This window comes from Equus przewalskii, unplaced genomic scaffold (genome assembly GCF_037783145.1).
Source record: "Equus przewalskii isolate Varuska unplaced genomic scaffold, EquPr2 contig_R1852, whole genome shotgun sequence".
Taxonomy (NCBI): domain Eukaryota; kingdom Metazoa; phylum Chordata; class Mammalia; order Perissodactyla; family Equidae; genus Equus; species Equus przewalskii.
The window spans coordinates 49170-65107 of NW_027228452.1; the positions used below are offsets into that span (position 1 = coordinate 49170).

General features: G+C 42.2%; 1 protein-coding gene across 1 annotated transcript; it reads left to right on the forward strand.

Annotated features, from left to right (window-relative positions):
- The first annotated feature begins 403 nt into the window (after positions 1-403).
- Positions 404-3752, forward strand: LOC103542726 (cyclic nucleotide-gated channel beta-1-like). The gene is made up of 3 exons (XM_070606890.1): positions 404-1052; positions 2397-2559; positions 3555-3752. Exons 1-3 carry the CDS (start codon positions 419-421, stop codon positions 3565-3567), a joined length of 810 nt encoding a protein of 269 aa, XP_070462991.1. The 5' UTR covers positions 404-418; the 3' UTR covers positions 3568-3752.
- The last annotated feature ends 12186 nt before the right edge of the window (positions 3753-15938 follow it).

The following is a 15938-nucleotide window of genomic DNA, read 5'->3' on the forward strand; positions in this document are numbered from 1 at the left end:
TTGTGACTGCATCCATTACAATTTTGTATGCTTTTACTCAAAGCAGGTTTAATAACGGGAAAACGTCCAAATTCTTCTGTTCTCTCTGCTAAGGTAGGTTTTTACTATTGGTGAAATCTGAACTATGTAGTCTTTTTATGACTCTGTCCCTATTGGCATGAGCCATCTCCAGGTGGAAATCAGGGTAACAATTCACCCTGTGCAGCGGGATGCCTCCATATCGGAATACTTTAGTTCTGCTGGCCACGGTAGAATTATAAAGACAGGACATGCTTGGGCTCCAGGACTAACCCACGGCTCTCACGCCTCAAGGGAAAGAGAGGAAGGACTCAAATCCCGGAAGCTGAGTGTCTTGAAAATTCATTGGACGCCAGGCGTGTCAATCCTCACCTTTCAGCAAATGAGCTTAGAGCTCACAATGGGGAAGAGGACCTTTGTTGACCCTTCTAAGCCCCGCCTCCCGTCACACACCAACACAGACTGTTCCCACTCCCCACCCCCGCCGCCATCTTCTCTGCTGCCGCCACCATTTCCCAGCAGGCCTTGCTGCCAACAGGTTTCCGCAGCCATAGTTAGCCTGGTGGCCGCCATCTTTGTTACCGTTACGAAACCGCCAGATCAGTTTTCCCAAGTTGAGGCAGAGTGCTGCGTCTCTCCCACCATGTCTGACATAGAGAAGGGAAGCCCAGACCTTGGTGGCCAGAACAGAGCCCGTGGTGGGGTGGGCCAGGACCCCAGATCCACCGAGTCTGCGGAGTTGGGGGCAGAAGTCGCAAGGGCCGCATACCCTGGGGACTTCCAGGCAATAGTGCAAGCTCATGTGGAAGAAGAGGTTTGGCTGGACATCCCCGAAGTCATCATCGAGAACTGGGATGTACAGCAGGTAGAAGAGGAGTGGGTGCCAGGAGAGGAGGAGGCAGTTGGGGAGGAGGAGGACGAGCAGGAGGAGGGAGAGGCAGAGGAAGGGGGTGAGGAGGACGAAGAAGAGGAGCAGGAAGAAAGCGACGAGCAAGAGCGTGAGAATCATGTGGACAAAGAGGAAGAGGAGGATGGTAAGGAGGCCGCAGAAGTTGTCTTGGGCTTCTGTGAGCTCCCCATGGCGCGCTCGTGGTCCCTGTTCTGGGCTCTGGTCCATTCCCTTCTACACCGCATCCATGAGAAGGACCACATCCTGGTCCCGCCCCACGCTGACTCCGTGGTGGTCAGGCCGCAATCTCAGGAGCCCGAGGACCAGGGAGAGGGTGGCACATCCCGGGAGCCCAGGTCTGGGACGGCAAGTACCTGGCAGAGGGTGCATCCGCCTGGGAGCTGGAGGAACCCGCAGACAGGGCTGCATCCCAGAAGGCAGAGGAACCGGTGGAGGTCAAGGCCTGGGAGGGTGAAGTGCTGGCTGACACTGCCGTGTCCTGGGGGAGGCTGGGGCTGTGCACCCTAGGAAACTGAGGTGGTGGATGGAGGCCACATCTTCAGGCTCTCGGAGCCTCCGTGGGCGCAGCTGGCTCACTTGCAGGCCACTCTTAGCGCTTGCCTCAGGTGATTAAGCTACAGGTCCATTTTTTTCGAAACGCTTCTGGCTGAAGCATTCCCAATTCTGTAGAGACCTGTACAGTCTTGAGAAAAAGTACGATTTTTACGAAGCCCTGTTCAATAAGAGATCTGAGATCATCAGTGCAATTCATGAGCCCACAGAAGGTGAATGTCACTGGGAAGCAGGTGCTCAGGAGGGAGCTGGGAGGAAGTGGACAGTGAGCCTGAAGGAAAAGGGCAAACAAATGGTATACCTCGCTTTTGCTTGATGGCTTTTAAAAAGGTGAAGATTCTTGGTAAGATGATCCAAGAAAAGGATGAAATGGCCCTGGCGCCCTTTGCAGGGGTTGAGGAGCTAATGAGCTTCACCACAGAATTTGTCTTTAAATCAAACAAATCTTTCCCAGTGAAGTTCTGACAAAAACACACCAGATGCTGTCAGAACCAGATGAGCCTGCTCCCTCCTTCTCCCAAGGGCCAGAATCAGCAGCAGGGGGTGTGAGATGTACTGGAAGAGGGGAAAAACGTCACCGTAAAAACTCTCAAGCAGCAGAAATGGGAGGGCCACGGAAGTGTTGTTTCAACCAGGAGGAAGATGCCCAGCTGTTCTTGTTATTTTATTTTACTGTTTAAATTTATATTTTGTGGAGGTAACTGGTTGATACCATTGTGTGTGCATCATGCTATTTCGACTTCTGCATAGACTACTTCATGCCAAAGATGTGGAGGGGGACATTTGTATGGTGGCAGATGGAAGCTAGACTTGTTTTTAACGTATTTCTATTCTCCAGATTCTCCTGAGGCGGGAGTTCTGGATGTCCATACTGATTTTAAATTGGAATATTTTTTCCACCCGCTTGTGATCCCAGAGTCCGTATCATTCTTCGCTAAAGAAGTGGCTGAATATAAGTATGGCAACTCTGAGGAGGAGGCCCAGGAAGCGGGAGGTGAGGAAGAGGATGAACGTGAAGAACCAGAAGAAGGACTCGAAATGGACATGGACTGCGCAGAGGGCAGCCCCGGAGAATCCAGGTATTAACGTGTAGCCTGGAACAGTAACTAATCGTTCCTGACGTATGCCTGTTACTGACAACTTTATGTTTGGAAGTTTTTCTGCAAAGTAAATAGGAAAAACGTTTTGAAATTCAGTTTTGAAGGAACAGTTTTATGTTAATCATATCCTTGTATACTAGGAAATCTAGAGGCAGTATGTCCTGAAATGTACTTCATTCTTAGCCACCAGTCCTTTGTCCTGTAGCTATAAGACTACTAGAGCCGTAAATTTATCAGACCTGGGACATTTAGAGACCAGTGTTTTTTGAGAGGATGGTCTCCAGAAGCAGCAGCTAAGGTGGCCAGGCCACGCACTGGCTGTGCCTTCATCCCCTGGCCACAGAAATGTAGTCCCTTGTAATAACGATGCCTTTGAGAAGGTGACACCTTTCCAAGTAGTAAGACCGCATTTCATGATTAATTCACAAATAGTAGTTCAATTTAGATTTTTGTGTTTCATGTGACATTCACAAGAAAAGAAAATTAGTCATAGTAAACTATTGTTTATCAATGAATTGATAATTAAGTCTTATATTTCCTCTGTCCATCCTTCTCTCTCTCCTCTCCCTCTGCTCCCTCTCTCTTCCTGAATGTTCACAGCTGTGGATATCTAATAACAGCCTTGCCACATTTTATAGATATGGAAACGGAAGGTCTGGGAGTATAAGGGATTTATGATTTGTGTAAAAAGCCCAGACTTTTGAAGTGGAAAGACTTATTTAAATCACAGAGTGGCCTCTCAAGAAAAAAATCACACATTTATAGTGGTGGGCAAGAGGGAGACGAGGTTGATGTGGTCAAATGATTGAGGCATGTGGGCCATGATATCCAAGGGTCTGGGTTACAAGAAGAAAACATTTTGTTTTCTGCTTGTTGAGACAACAGATGTACATAGGGTTGACTCATATTTAAAAAGTCACTGTTGCGTGTTAATGGTGTACAAATTGTTAATTGCCTCTTATTCCATCCTACAGTCCGAAGGCGTAGAAAGAAACGGATGGTGAAAGAAAAAAATGAATTTGTTCCTCATGGATATTCTAGTTTGCAGCAGCCCAAAGCATGAGTTTTGTTTCATACTTCATCACCCAACAATGATGTTAACTGACATCTCATGGATATAGATGGATGGCAACGTTCGTTCACGTTAAAAATAAAAGTTTGTTTGAAATGAATAAGCTGCGGGTTTCTTTTTTACATAAATAACACGGAGTCAAATCTATCTTTGTGTCTTTTCTGTTTGTTTTGGCCCACCTTAGTGTGATTGAAAGGAATCTCTTTAAGTTATTGCGTAAGCCTGTTTTAATTCTTTTATTGCAGCCTCAATAAATGAAAATATAAAGTTATAATCACTTCCTGTAACGATATAGATGGTGGGCTGGCCTCTGGTGCGTTTTATTGAATGCAGACGATGGATGACCTAGCTTGCCAGGAGACCAGATGGTGCTGTTGGGCTGCTGTAGACCAGCAGCATCACTAACACCTGGGAACTTGTTAGCAAGGCAAGTTCTCGGACCCCACTCCCGACCTACTGAATTGGAAATGCTGAAGGTCGGCCGCTAGCCATCAGGGTTTTGCAGGGACTCCAGTTCTTCTGAAACACGCTAAAGTTTGAGCACCACTGGTTTAGGTCAATGGGAGAAAACGTTGAACTTCACTACAGTGGGACCAGCCTTAATTCACTGACTTGATACTGTTGCAGGTAAACTAAACAGGATGGTAAGATGTGGACTGAGGAAGAGACTAGAATTCTCGGGGGCCTGACACACAAAGACGTCCTCGAGGGATGTGTTCGTTTCCTGGGGCTGCCATAACAAATTACCACAAACCAGGTGGCTTAAAACAACAGAAATTTATTCTCTCACAGTTCTGGAGGCCAGAAGTCTGAAATCACGGTGACAGCAGGGGTGATTCTTTCTGGAGACCCTGCGGGACAGTCTATTCCAGGGCCTCTCTCCTAGTTTCTGGTGGTTGCTCTCAATCCTTGGCTGTAAACAAGCAAGGGCTCGCTGCCTGATGAACCCCGTAAGCCAAACACGAGACATCGGTTTTTGTAGAAGGGAAAAAGCTTTATTGTGAGGTTGACCAGCAAGGAGACAGGAGTCCAAGCTCAAATCTGTCTCCCTAACTGGCTGTTGGTTAGGGGTTTTCTAGAACAAAGGAGCAGGAGAGGGAAGGTTGGGGGCAGTCCTAGGCATTTTGTGCAAGCACAGAAGATTTTCACGTTTTGTCATACATCCCACGTTCAAAAGATTGTGTCCTTGAGATGATGTGTGGGGGAATGCTCAGTGCCCCAGGTCATCCTCCTGTCACTTGTGCAGTCTCAATTTGAGTCTTGGTGGCCATCTTGTGGTCTCACTGGCTCAAACACGTTGGAACTTGCTCAAGGATGAAGAACAGATCTTCTTAAAAACAACTCATGGCCCAAGATTAGATCCGTAGTAAATATCATATGGGAAGTAGGTTATGAAAGCAGTCTCCAGGGGACCACTGTCAAAAATCTAGCTGAGACCCCATTTTATTTTTGGCTCAGTTTTGGACCTGGTTACAAGGCAAGTGAGGTTAGGAAAGTTGTCCAAGGCTATTCAGCTAGTGCAGGTAAGAGCCAGACTGCAAAGCCAGGATGTCTGGCCCTAAAGTCCATCCACTTGTGTGCTACAGAGAGCTGCTCCTCCTAATGGGACTTCAATTTTAAAAGACTCACTTTGATTGCTGTGATTGAGTTGGGTATTCAGGCATCACTGAAGTCCATTGCCATCACCTTCCCCCCCAGTGCTTCAACAGATCACTGTGTCAGGTCAAGCACCAGATGAAGTCTGTGGCTTGTGTTCAGGGGCCATAGTCATAATGTTTGCTCAGCAACAACTGGAGACTAGGGAGCTCCAAGGGCCTGTCTTCCACAGAAACACCAAGGAAATGAGCAAAAACTGTCAGAATCAACTATGTCAGAACTCTGGAATACATTCAAAGGATTACAGTAACCGAGTGAATGCTGAATGCAGAAAATGGGGAAAAATACAGTTGGAGAGCTTTGTGGCATCTTAATTTAGCCTTGCCCCACTCCCCTCCCTGGTGTGATGGCAGTGGTAAAGGCAGCAGCCTGTATTCGCCACATGGGTACCTGGTTCTACAAGGAGTAGACTCGAACTTGTTTCCCAGGAATTGTGTTTTGATCTGTCTGGGGGTTCCCTGAAGGACAGATGCAAGGTACTAGCCTTTGTTTTGCATAACTCAAAATTCTCTCAGGGCAGAAAAATGGCTCAGTAGGGGGTGCTCCTGGAAAAAGGGCAAATGAACAAGTTATGGGTAGCTGGAGCAAAGGATTACAGCTTGAGTAAATAATAAACACATCAGAAGCCTGGGAAGAAAAGCTGGGGAGAGTTACTTGGGGGAACAAGGGCTTTGAAAAGCTCTCACATGTAATGGGGAATCTAAACAGCCACATGCATGCCCAGGGCACGAGGGGTGTTCAGACAAGTCTTGAGAAGGCCCTCAGCTTTCACTTCTGGCTGATTTTAGGCTCAGTGCAAGCAGAAAGTGAAGGCCAAGGTACAGTTATAAATGCATTGGCTAAGCACTGAGAAAGTGCTCCAACACAGAACCAATCTGCAAAGACCAGAAGGGTATTTTTTTCTGATTATTTTTTATGGACTCCAGGAATTTAAGGTAATTTTGGCTAAATCGCTAGCTGACCACAAGCTAAAGTAACAGAGACTTTAGAGACTACACATGACAAAGTCTTTAAAAAATTAGTTTCGAAAGGTCGTGAAACAAGCAAGCACTACAACATACAGCAAGCAACAATGAGAAATCCTAAGAAGGAGAAACATCTAATTTCCCGAGTTACTACATTATTATATTCGAAATGTCCAGTTTTCATTAAAAAAGAAATAGGAGGCATGCAAAGAAATAAGAAAGTATGGCTCATCCACAGGAATAAATGATATTTACAGTGACTGTCCCTCAGACATAAACACATGAAAAGATGCTCAACATCATTAGTCACTGGGGAAATGCAATCAAAAGCACAATGAGATACCACTTCACACACTATCGATTGGCTATAATAAAAAAGACAGCTTAGAACGTGTATTGCCAGGGATACGGAGATACTGAAAGTCTCAGACATTGCTGGTGGGAATGTACATAAGTACAGCCACCGTGGAAAAAAAGTTTCACTAAAAGTTAAACATCTAGATTCCATATGACTCAGTAATTACACTGCTAGTTACATACTCAAAAGAACTAAAAACAGGTATTCAATCAAATAATTATAACTGAATCTTCTTGGCAGCACTATTCACAACAGGTAGAAACAACCTAAACATTCAACAATGGATGAATGAATACACAAAATTTAGTATATCCAGACAGTGGAATATTGTCAGCCAAAAAAAGGATTGAGTACTGATACATGCACCAATGTGGATGGACCTAGAAAACATGATGATAAGCAAAAGAAGGTAGACACAAAAGGCTGCGTATTGTATGTGTCCACTGATGTGAAATATCCAGAATAGGCAATTCCATAGAGACAGAAAGTAGATTAGTGGCTGCTAAGGACTGGGAGAAGGGGGTCACTGCTTAACGGCTGTGAGATCACCTTTGGGAGTGATGAAAATGTTTTGGAACTAGACAGAGGGGATGATTTCACAGCATTGTGAATGTACAAAATGCCACTGAATTATACACTTTAGAGTGGTTATCTTCAGAATACATGAATTTCCCCTCAATAGTTTTCTTTAAATGCTCACCATTAACAACTGGAATCACACTCTGATAGAGTTCTCACAAGATATGGATTCTCAGGCATGAGACTAAATGAAGTAACTGGATGATGAAGTCTGGCTCGTGTCTCCACCTCACACTCACCCTTGGCCATAAATTCACTGACAGCAGCACCAACTCCCCTCCCCTACTTCACACCCTTTGCCAGGGGGAGTATTTGAATGTGTGCAGGTTACATTCGTAGATTTAACTCGTCTATCTAACCCTTGCTGACTTACCTGCTCCTCCCTCCCTTTCCTCTCTTGCTAGATAAGACTGTCTGCTGACCAAGGCTCATCACAATTGACTGCTTCTTTCCCCCGTTATCTCTATTACAGACCTTGCAAACCCCTTTGCTCTCAGAAACTTGCTTGCCCCTTCTGTTATTAGTTTATACCTGGCCTTGACCGGCTGCACACCAAAAACTGGACTTTTCCAGGTGCTTCCTATTTCCTTAATCTCCTAAACTTGGTCCTTCCTGTTTGTACCCATTCCTTAGTGTGTCACTCTCTCCTTGGAATCCTCTCCCCAATACACAGTTGTGAAAATAAGATGCAATATGCAAAGGACCATTGCGAGACACGTTCATGGTTTACAGAGGATTACCTTTCATAGTGAACATCCACAGAACCACTCAGTGGGAACCTGAGCTTTCTCTTTTGATGATTAGTTCCATTGTTAGGATGCAATAGATTCTTAGGGATAAGGTTAGGACTGAATCAGCAGGTGCTCAGTGAATGCTTGTGCATCGAAGTGAGTCAATAAAATGGTGTTTAATGCTGTATGTTACCTCTGTTTCCAAGCATTTTGGACCTTGGCTACGTAAGTGCAGGTGGGTGGGTGCCTGGAGGAGGGGATGATAGTAACCTGCTCTGCTGCATTAAGCCCAAGCTAGTACTATAAGAAGGAACACTTAGTTAACAGCCTAGGTGAATCTCAGGGCAGAGATGGCTTCTTCCTGTCAGCATTTTTCCCAGTCCCGAGCACAGTGTTTGGCACATTGTAAATGTGTGTTGCTTTTTTTTAAATGAAAGAATAATGTATAGCCAGAAAAATAAGGCTTTATTCCTGGCAATATGGTTAACAAAGAGGTGCTGTGGAAATAGCATTGAACATGAAATCAGAGTCCCTAGGTTCTAATCCTGATCTGCAGCCTCCATGAGCGACTTTGTGCAAGTCCTTTCCCCCTTCTGATCCTCACATGTATCTGGAAAACAATGGTGTGGTGGTGGAGAGGACGATGGACAAGGTGATTTCTAAGGGCATTCTTAGTGCCCTGACATTTCAGGACAAGTGACCACGTCTTGATAAATGGTGAATTGATCAAGCATAGGGAGTTAGGATATGGCTGTGCAGCATGCCATCATGGGATCCAAGTTTCAGCCTCTGTCAGAGAATGTGAAAGAGACAAGAGGCCTCAGAACCTGCAGACTCAGAAGGAAAGGCAGTGGCCCTCGTCATTGTTAAAACCTTGTCTTTGCCATGCTGGGCAGTGGCACCGATGAAGCTAGAAGTCAATATAACATTACTCTGATGCAGAGCTTGGGCTGAAAAGAGAGAATTGCCAGACCTGAAGAAATGGAGGTAAAATCAAGTGAAGTCAAGAGTTGCCTCAGTGCATAGAACCCTAGGAAGTTGGAATTGGAAGGGCCCTAAGCATCCATCTAATTCAACCTCTTCATTGAAGTGACAGTGAAACAGGCCCCAAAGGGGAAGGAAACAGGACAGATGTCATACACACAATACATGGCAGTGTCAGAACTAGAGCCAGGGCTGCTAATTTCAAGTCCAGTGCCATGGTTTGTCTTCACATTAGAAGCTCATATCTCGCTGTCTCTGGCTTCCTCTTTATCTCTGTCTCCATCTCTCTCTCTCTCCATTCCTCCCTCCTCATTTTCCTATAGCATGTGAAAGCAAAGTCCGTGAATGACTTAGAATTGGAAGAGAAGTTATGACCTGGACAGCTCTTACAAAGGAAAGGAGCACATAATTTTGCCTGCATTTTCACAGAATGATCAGACTCCAGGTTAAGAACCTGTGTCACGCAAGATGTCACAGAATTTTAAAAACTCAGGACAGGGGGCCGGCCCGGTGGCGCAGCGGTTAAGTGCGTATGTTCTGCTTCGGCAGCCCGGGTTCACCAGTTTGGACCCTGGGTGCGGACATCGCACCGCTTGGCAAGCCATGCTGTGGTAGGCGTCCCACATATAAAGTAGGGGAAGATGGGCACAGATGTTAGCTCAGGGCCAGTCTTCCGCAGCAAAAAGAGAAAGATTGGCAGTGGGTGTTAGCTCAGGGCTGATCTTCCTTAAAAAAAAATTTAAAAAAATATAAAACTAAAAACTCAGGATAGGAAAGAACTCTGTCATTGAGTCCACTGTTACTGAGCATCTGACAAGTCTGCTATTTGATTATTTTCCTTATTAGAAGGTTTTTCTGATATTCCAATCACATGGGGATTGTATTGCTTTTGGCCAAAAGCCATTGTAATACTCAGAGTGGAGTAGATATGATGTCAGCTTTAAAATAAATTGGGAATATTAAAATAGATCAAATGAGAGGACATTACTAAGAGGAAGTGTGAGTCATATTTTAAGATTGTGTTCATAAAAGGCGTCATCCAATTCACGCCTCTCTGGTCTTTTTACACGCAACCTTTAAACCACTTTTCACTTGGATTTCTGATTCCGTCATTACAAAATAAAAGACTCTGCAGATTATGCTTGCATCCAATCTGAGTGGTAATTAATTCTTTTTCTGGTCTTCTACTCCCAGAAACTTCTATAATAATTCTAGATTCTTGGGGACTGAGGAAAATTTCTTAAATTTGGAAGGACCTCCCCCAGAGGCAGAACTGCTGGGTTGGGAGCATCCATCTGTGAAGCTTGGCAGTGGATTCATGGACGTTAACCTGAGGTGGGAAAGGTAAGAGAGAGTGAAGGTGGATACAAATTTGTAAGTTTGTGTTCCAAGTAGCCCAGCCTGTTGAATCCTATTTTTTAAATATGCATATTTTTTAAAAACCAACTGTTTTTTAAAAATAGTTTCATCGAGATATAATTGACATACTATTAACTGCACATATTGGTGTGCAATTTCATTCAAGTTTTGACATATGCACACATCTGCAAAACCTTCACCACATTTAAAACGGTCAACATATCTATCACCCCCCCAAAGGTTCCTCATTCCCTTTTGTAATCCTCTCTTCCTACCCCTCCCAACACCCCAAATTCCCAGAAAACTATTCATCTGCTTTCTGTCACTGTAGATTAGCTTGCATTTTATAGAATTTTGTATAAATGGAAACATGTAGCATGTATTCTTGTCGGTCTGGCTTCCTTCACTCAGCATAATTATTTTGAGACTCATCCATGCTGTACATGTCTTAATAATTCATTTTTATTGCTGAGTAGTAATCCCTTGTATTGATGTGTCACAACTTGTTTATTTGTTCACCTGTTGAAGGACATTTAGTTTGTTTCCGGTTTGGGGCTATTACAAATAAAGTTACTATGAACATTTGTTACAAGTCTTTGAATGGCCATATGCTTTCGTTACTCGAGTAAATACTTAGGGGTGGGATGACTGGCTCACATGGTAGATGTATGTTAAACTTTTAAAGAAACAGTCTAAGTAGTTTACAAAGTGGTCATCGTACTGGTTTAAATTCCCAACAGCAGTGTATGACTGTTCCAGTCGCTCCATCCTTGTCAATACTTGCTATAGTCGGTCTTTTGAATTTTAGTCATTCCAGTAAGTGGGGTAGTGGCATCTCATTGTGGTTCTAATTTGCATTTCCATAACAACTAACAATGTTCGGCATCTTTTCACATGCCTATTTGTCACTGACGTATCTTCTTTGGTGAAGTGTCTATTCAAATCTTTTCTTTTGTTTTTGGCTTTCTTTGTTTTTTTTTTTTTTTTTTCAGATATACATGGTAATTTATCTAGAATTCTGTGTAGATTGCATCATGTTCACCACCCAAAGACTAACTACAATCCATCACTGCACACGTGCCTAATCATGCCATTTGCTCTCCTCCCTCTCCATTTCCCCTCTGGTAACCACCAATCCAATCTCTGTTGCTGTTTGTTTGTTCGTCATTGTTTTTATCTTCTACTTATGATCCATGTTGTCACAAATGGCCAGGTTGTATTCCATTTCTTATGGCTGGGTAGTATTCCATTGTGTATACATACCACATCTTCTTTATCCATTCATCCCTTAATGGGCACCTAGGTTGCTTGCAAGTCTTGGCTATTGTGAATAATAGTGAGATGAAAATAGGGGTGCATGTATTTTTATGCATTTATGTTTTCAACTTCTTTGGATAAATATCCAGCAGTGGAATAGCTGGATCATATGGTAGTTCTATTCTTAATTTTCTGAGGAAACCCCATACTGTTTTCCATAGTGGCTACACCAGTTTGCGCTCCCACCAGCAGTGTACGAGGGTTCCCTTCTCTCCATGTCCTCTCCAACACTTGTTTCCTGTCTTGTTAATGAGAGCCTTTCTGATGGGAGTGAGGTAATATCTCACTGTAGTTTGGATTTGAATTTCCCTGATAGTTAGTGATGTTGAACATGGTTTCATGTGCCAGTTGGCCATCTGTATCTCTTCTTTGGAGAAATCTCTGTTCAGATCTTTTGCCAATTTTTTGACTGGGTTGCTGGGTTTTTGTTGTTGAAACGTATGAGTTCTTTCTATATTTTGGATATTAACCCCTCAGCTGATATATGGTTTGCAAATATCTTCTCCCAGTTGTTAGGTTGTCATTTCGTTTTGTTGATAGTTTCCTTTGATGTGCCAAAGCTTTTTAGTTTGACATAGTCCCATTTGTTTATTTTTAATATTGTTTCCGTTGCCTGGTCAGACATAGTATTTGAAAAAATGCTGCTAAGACTGATGTCAAAGAGCATACTGCCCATGTTTTCTTCCAGAAGTTTCAGGTCTTACATTCAAACTTTAATCCATGTTGAGTTGATTTTTGTGCATGATGTAAGATAATGGTCTATTTTCATCCTTTTGCATGTGGCTGTCCAGTTTTCCCAACACCATTTATTGAAAAGACTCTCCTTTCTACATTGTACACTGTTGGCTCCCTTGCCGAAAATTAGCTGTCCGTAGATGTGTGGGTTTATTTCTGGGCTCTCAAGTCTGTTGCATTGATCTGTGTGTCTGTTTTTGTGCCAGTATCATGCTGTTTCGGTTACTATAGGTTTGTAGTATGTTTTGAAATCAGGGAGTGTGATACCTCCAGCTTTGTTCTTTTTCCTCAGGATTCCTTTGGCTATTCAGAGGTTTTTATTGTTCCATATAAATTTTAAGATTCTTTGTTCTATTTCTGTAAAAAATGTTGTTGGAACTTTGATGGGGATTGCATTGAATCTATAGATTGCTTTAGGAAGTATGGACATTCTAACTATGTTAATTCTTCCAATCCAAGAGCACAGAATATCTTTCCATTTCTTTGTGTCTTCTTTAATTTCTTTCAACAACGTTTTATAGCTTTTGGTGTACAGATCTTTCACCTCTTTAGTTAAGTTTATTCCTAGGTATTTTATTCCTTTTGTTGCAATGGTAAAAAGGATTGCATTCTTAGTTTCTCTTTCTACTACTCTGTTGTTAGTGTATAGAAACGTAACAGATTTATGTATGTTGATTTTGTATCCTGCAACTTTGCCATATTCATTTATTCTTTCTAAAAGTTTTTTGGTGGATTCTTCAGGGTTTTCAATATGTAAAGTCATGTCATCTGCAAATAGTGGCAGTTTGACCTCTTTGTTTCCAATTTGGATCCCTTTTATTTCTTTTTCTTGCCTGATTGCTCTGGCTAGGACTTCCAATACTATGATAAATAAGAGTGGTGAAAGTGGGAACCCTTGTCTGGTCCTTGTTCTTGGAGGGATAGCTTTCAGGTTTTCTCCATTGAGAATGATGTTGGCAGTGAGTTTGTCATATATGGCGTTAATTATGTTGAGGTACTTTCCTTCTATACCCATTTTATTCATTTTTTATCATAAATGGGTGCTGTATCTTGTCAAATGCTTTCGCTGCATCTATTGAGAAGATCATGTGATTTTTATTCTCCATTTTGTTAATGTGGTGTATCACGTTGATTGATTTGTGGATGTTGAACCATCCCTGCATCCCTGGTATAAATCCCAGGTGATCATGGCGTAGGATCTTTTCAATGTATTGTTGTATTCGATTTGCTAGTATTTTGTTGAGGATTTTTGCATCGATGTTCATCAGTGATATTGGCCTGTAATTTTCTTTTTTTGTGTTGTCCTTGTCTGGTTTTGGTATCAGGATAACATTGGCTTCGTAGAATGAGTTAGGAAGCCTCCCCTCCTCTTCAATTTTTTGGAAGAGTTTGAAAAAGTGATGTGGATTAAGGCTGCCCCAGGTAGAGAAGCCCAAGGTGACCTGGCCTACATGCCGAACTATATGACCTGCTGGCTTTTTATGGTATGAATTAGGGCTGACCCAGGGAGAGAAGCCCAGGGCATCCTCATCTACATGCCGATCTATATGACCAGATTCGTATCTAAAGTTATATGACCGCACAATAACCAGACCCCATCTGCAGTGAAATCATTTAATGACTTTTTACATCATCTTCTCTTTTTCCAGTAAAAATAAGTCACGTACCCATGCCTTATAAATGCAGCCCTAACCCTCCACTCAGGGCAGCAGCAGGAGCTCTGACTGCCCATGGGTCCTGTCCCCATGCAGCAGCTCTTTACTGCCCATGGGTCCCGTCCCCATGCTATTCTGTACTATTCTCTAAATAAAAGAGCACCACTGCCAGACCTTGAGAGTCCAAGAAATCTTTCTTTTGACTCCTCCGCTGACCGACCCTGCATCAAAAAGGATATGGATTAAGTCCTCTTTGAATGTTTGGTAGAATTCACCAGGGAAGTCATCTGGTCCTGGACTTTTATTTTTTGGGAGGTTTTTGATTGCTGTTTTGATCTCCTTACGGGTGATAGGTCTATTCAAATTTTCTACTTCTTCTTCGTCCAGTTTTGGAAGGTTGTATGTTTCTAAGAATTTATCCATTTCTTCTAGATTATCCAATTTGTTGGAGTATAGCTTTTCAAAGTATTCTCTTATCTTTTGTATTTCTGAGGTGTCCATTGTAATCTCTCCTCTTTCATTTCTGATTTTATTTATTTGAGCCTTCTCTCTTTTTTTCTTGGTGAGTCCAGCTAAGGGTTTCTCAATTTTGTTTATCTTTTCAAAGAACCAGCTCTTGGTTTCATTAATTTTTTCTATTGTTATTTTAGTCTCTATTTCATTTATTTCTGCTCTGATTTTTATTATTTCCTTCCTTCTGCTGATTTTGGGCTTTGTTGTTCTACTTTTTCCAGCACCTTTAGATTTGCTTTTAGCTTGTCTATTTGGGATTTTTCTTCTTTGCTGAGGTAAGCCTGAATTGATATAAACTTCCCTCTTAGAACTGATTTTGCTGCATCCCACAGATTTTGGCATATCGTATTCTCATTTTCATTTGTCTCCAGGAATTTTTTGATTTCTTCATTGACCCAACCATTGTTCAGTAGCATTTTGTTTAATCTCCACATTTTTGTGCCTTTTCTGGATTTCTTCCTGTAGTTGATTTGTATTTTCATACCTTTGCGGTCAGAAAAGATGCATGGTATAATTTTGATGTTCTTAAATTTATTGAGACTTGTTTTGTGTCCTAATATGTGCTCAATCCTGGAGAATGTTCCAGGGGCATTTGAAAAGAATGTGTATTCTGTGGTTTTGGGATGGAATGTTCTGTATATATCTACTAAGTCCATCTGGTCTAATGTGTCCTTTAAGGCCAGTGTTTCTTTATTGATCTTCTGTTTGGATGATCTATCCATTGGTGTAAGTGGAGTGTTCAAGTCCCCTACTATTATTGTGTTACTGTCTATTTCTCCTCTTATGTCTGTTAATAATTGCTTTATATATTTAGGTGCTCCTATGTTGGGTGCCTAGATATTTACAAGTGTTATATTTTCTTGTTGGATTGTTCCCTTTATCATTATGTAGTGCTCGTCTTTCTTGTTACAGTTTTTGTTTTAAAGTCTATTTTGTCTGATATAAATATTGCTACCCCCACTTTCTTTTCTTTGCCATTTGCATGGAATATCTTTTTCCATCCTTTCACTTTCAGTTTGTGAGTGTCTTTAGGTCTAAAGTGTGTCTCTTGTATGCAGCATATACATGGGTCTGGTTTTTTTTATCCAATTGGCCACCCTTTGGCATTTGATTGGAGCACTTAGTCCATTGATGTTTAAAGTAGCTATTGATAAATATGTATTTATTGCCACCTTGCTACTTTTTTTTCTGGGTGTTTTAGTAGTTCTTCTCTGTTCCTGTCTTTTTCTCTTGCTCTCTTCCCTTGTGGTTTGATGGCTATCTTTAGTAATATATTTGATTTCTTTTGTCTTAGTTTTTTGCTTGCTTGTTATATGTTTATGACTTGTGATTACCATGAGGATCCTATCTAATATTCTGTGTATATAACAGTCTATATCGAGTTGATAGACTCTTTAGCTTGACCTCTTTCTAAAAGCTCTACTTTTTCACTCC

Coding starts and splice junctions, on each gene's coding strand:
- LOC103542726 (XM_070606890.1), top strand. CDS start 419: ATGGGGAAGAGGACCTTTGTTGACCCTTCTAAGCCCCGCCTCCCGTCA. Junction 1,053..2,396: donor CAAAGAGGAAGAGGAGGATG/GTAAGGAGGCCG, acceptor TTGTGATCCCAG/AGTCCGTATCATTCTTCGCT.